The sequence below is a fragment of the Temnothorax curvispinosus genome, unplaced genomic scaffold, assembly GCF_003070985.1.
Source record: "Temnothorax curvispinosus isolate PA1 unplaced genomic scaffold, ASM307098v1 QBEX01007024.1, whole genome shotgun sequence".
In the NCBI taxonomy this organism is placed as follows: Eukaryota; Metazoa; Arthropoda; class Insecta; order Hymenoptera; family Formicidae; genus Temnothorax; species Temnothorax curvispinosus.
In genome coordinates this window covers 1,286-4,378 of record NW_020216804.1, presented here as the reverse complement: position 1 = coordinate 4,378, position 3,093 = coordinate 1,286, and the positions used below count along the sequence as shown (strand labels likewise).

Here is a 3,093-nt window from a genome sequence, read left to right as displayed (position 1 = left end):
GTATCTTTCGCTGCACTGACTTCTTATGTGAGTGTCCCGCTTAACAAATTTTTACTTAATTATTCGCGTCTCTTATCATAATTTTATACTGTGTTCAGTTGCCATTAAGACGGTCGGGTGACATAAAGATTCGCGAATGCAGGGACATCACGGATGTTCACCTTGTTCTTGCGGCGGAGGAGACGACCGACAATATACATTTGACGAATACCTGAGGTGTTTGACTTTTTACATGTTGCGACGGTTGCAAATTTTCAGTCCCTTTAGTGTGATTTGATTCGTTAAAGTTTATGAAGCGATTAAATTGGAATTATGCGGTTTGTTCTAAAGAAAACCAAGTAAGGCTCGAAACGTCAACGTAGTTTTTTTATATTGCGAACACATTTGTTGTTAAATTGATTTTAATAAATATACACCTATTAATAGCTCGTAATTTGGCCGTTTCTATTATTTATTCATTGGAATACTTTCTGGCGCGAAGTTATTTATGACCACGTGGCCAGCCTATGATTACTGATTATTTGAGAAACCGGTTTTAAAATGTTTCTAATGTCTGTCTGTCTGTTTGACTGCGAACTACTCATTCATTAATGGATCGATTTTCTAGAAACCGGTGCCGAAAGTCTAATTTTTCGGGGATGGTGTCTGTTGAGAATTGAATAAGTGCGAACTAAATATTCGCGAAGGGAATATTCGAAGAGAAAGCGAGCCTTGTTCGAGAACGCTCAATTTGCTCCAAACCGCGAGTATTTACGTTCCCCCCCTTTTTTTGTGTTTTCTCGAGCAAACGGCTCGCAGGTGTACATCGCGTGATCGCACGCACCGCGCCCAATAGTCTGTTCGCTAGACGATTTGGAGCCAATCAGTGTATCTCCCGTCACGAAATTCCTCGCGGCCTTACGCGAAGCTCCGGCCGCAATCCCTTGCCTGCTCCTGCCGGGACGGACAGTGAGCCATCACAATTCGTACGCGACACTCGTGTTTGTCGATATCGAAAACGGAGTCGAATCATAGCGAATACGAATTTGTGTAATCGCGAGTGCGATATTGTAACCAACTGTAAATAAATTGACTCTTGTTACATTATCAAAAGAAGCGGACTATTTTTTGTGCTTTCCTCGGCGCGGCGCGCGAAAACCTCGAGCGGTCCATTTAATGGTCCTTCAAGCCGGATTGTGATAAATAAAAGACCGGCATAGACAGTTCGACCGCCTCAATAGTGATCGCGTTGTGCTGCTCCGAGACAGACGGACCGTCGACTCGCTCGCAAACGGAGTTCGCCGTTCGAACCGTCGCACATTGAATGTGATCGGACAGGTATTCCCGGTTCATCGGGTACTCCGCGATACGCGTGTTTCCGTGGCTCACTCAGTACATTGAGCGCTCTGCACCCGCTCTCCTAAATATTGGTGCTCTGTGAAATTGTGAAGTGCTTCGGAGGCTCCGGCGCGACTTCCAGCAACTGTATCGTGCTCATTGCGATACGCATCCGCCGCCCGACGGGCGCCTTGCTTTGCGACGTGCTGTACGCCCCTGCCTCCCGCGAGTATCGCCCTGCTGCTCGCTGCGGAAACGCATGAGAGCGTCTTCGCTCTTCCTGTTCGACCACATGAGCGCTCTGCACCTGCTCGCTTAAAGATCGGTGTCCCCTGTGAAGAAAAGGCCCGGTGCTACCCGGCTTCGCCCTGCTCCGGAGGCTCCTGCGTGATCTCCACCAAACGTATCGTGCTGAGATACGCTCACCGCGCGCCGCCCGACCGGCGCTCTGCTTTGAGACGTGCCAGACGTCCCTGCCTCCCGCGAGTATCGCCCTGCTGCTCGCCGCGGAGTCGCACAAGAGCGTCTTCGCTCTTCGATCCGATTGACACACAGGTATCAGATCGTTGTCTACGAGATCCAGACATTCTAACATGTCTCGGGATCTCACTAACCTGCTCATCGCCCAAGGCGAGGCGATTGCTACGCTCAAGCGATCGCTGATCAACTTCAAGAAACTTCCAAAGGCTCAGGTCACTCTCCTTAAGACGAAGGGGAGACTGACGAATTTGGAGGGGCTCTGGAAGGAAGTTCAAGCCCTCCACGTCCAGATTCTACAAACGGCTACAGCGGAGGAGAAGTCGACCCCCTACTTTCAACAAGAGGAATTTCTCGCCGCAGAGGAAGCCTACTTCGACGCGGCAGACCACCTCCACGAGGTCATCGGTAAATTAGGTAACGACGCTCCGAGCGCGTCGGATCGAGGTAACGAGTCATCTTATCGTGACGCGCCCTTCGGAATGTCAATGCATTTGCTTCGTATCTCGCTTCCGAACTTTTCGGGTGCTTTCCCAGAATGGGAATATTTTCGCGAAATTTTCGAGTTCCTCGTAGACAAGAATGAATCCCTCACGAAAACTCAAAAGTTGCATTACTTGAAAGCGAGCCTATCCGGCGAGGCTTCGTTGCTGATTAACAATCTTAAAGTTTCTGACGCGAACTACGAGGCAGCGTGGCAAGTTCTCGTTGACGAGTACGACAACCGTGCCGCGATTATTCCCGCGTTATTCACGCGTTCGCTGACTTGCCGCATATGAAAACCAAAAACGCTAACGAATTGAAACGACTTCGAGACAATGTATCCGCTTCTCTCGCCGCTTTAAAGAATCTCGATCGTCCCGTCGATGCGTGGGACGACCTCTTGGTGTACATTATATCGCAGAAATTTAGCCCGAGAACGCGAACCGAATGAAATCTAACACGAGGCAACACGGATGCCTACCCTACGTATAAAAAAATTCACGATTTCATGACCCGGCGCATTCCCGGTCTCGCGGATTAGTCCTCCGCTCTTTCCACTCCTTCATCGGAAAGGATCAATTAATTTGGCTGGGCGGGCGGCTCTAGACCATCATCGGCCGACCGCTCACTCGCGTGCCGAAAGAATCATTCAAAACCAATGCGAAGCCTCCGTCAGTTGCTTGCGTCTACCGACCCGCCCGCGACGGGAGAATCCTGTTCAAATTACGCTATCGTTTGTTCCTCATCAGATTTAAGGATATTGTACAAACATAGGTTAAGCTAATAAAGGTATATAAGGACCTAGATCATAAGATG

The 3,093-nt window shown here is 49.3% G+C and overlaps 1 protein-coding gene across 1 annotated transcript; it reads left to right on the top strand.

The window, feature by feature from the left end:
* Nucleotides 1–1,910: 1,910 nt before the first annotated feature.
* LOC112456632 lies at nt 1,911–2,573 on the top strand. Its single transcript, XM_025019307.1, has one exon. The coding sequence runs from the start codon at nt 1,911–1,913 to the stop codon at nt 2,571–2,573; it is 663 nt and encodes a 220-aa protein (XP_024875075.1).
* The last annotated feature ends 520 nt before the right edge of the window (nt 2,574–3,093 follow it).

Coding starts and splice junctions, on each gene's coding strand:
- LOC112456632 (XM_025019307.1), top strand. CDS start 1,911: ATGTCTCGGGATCTCACTAACCTGCTCATCGCCCAAGGCGAGGCGATT.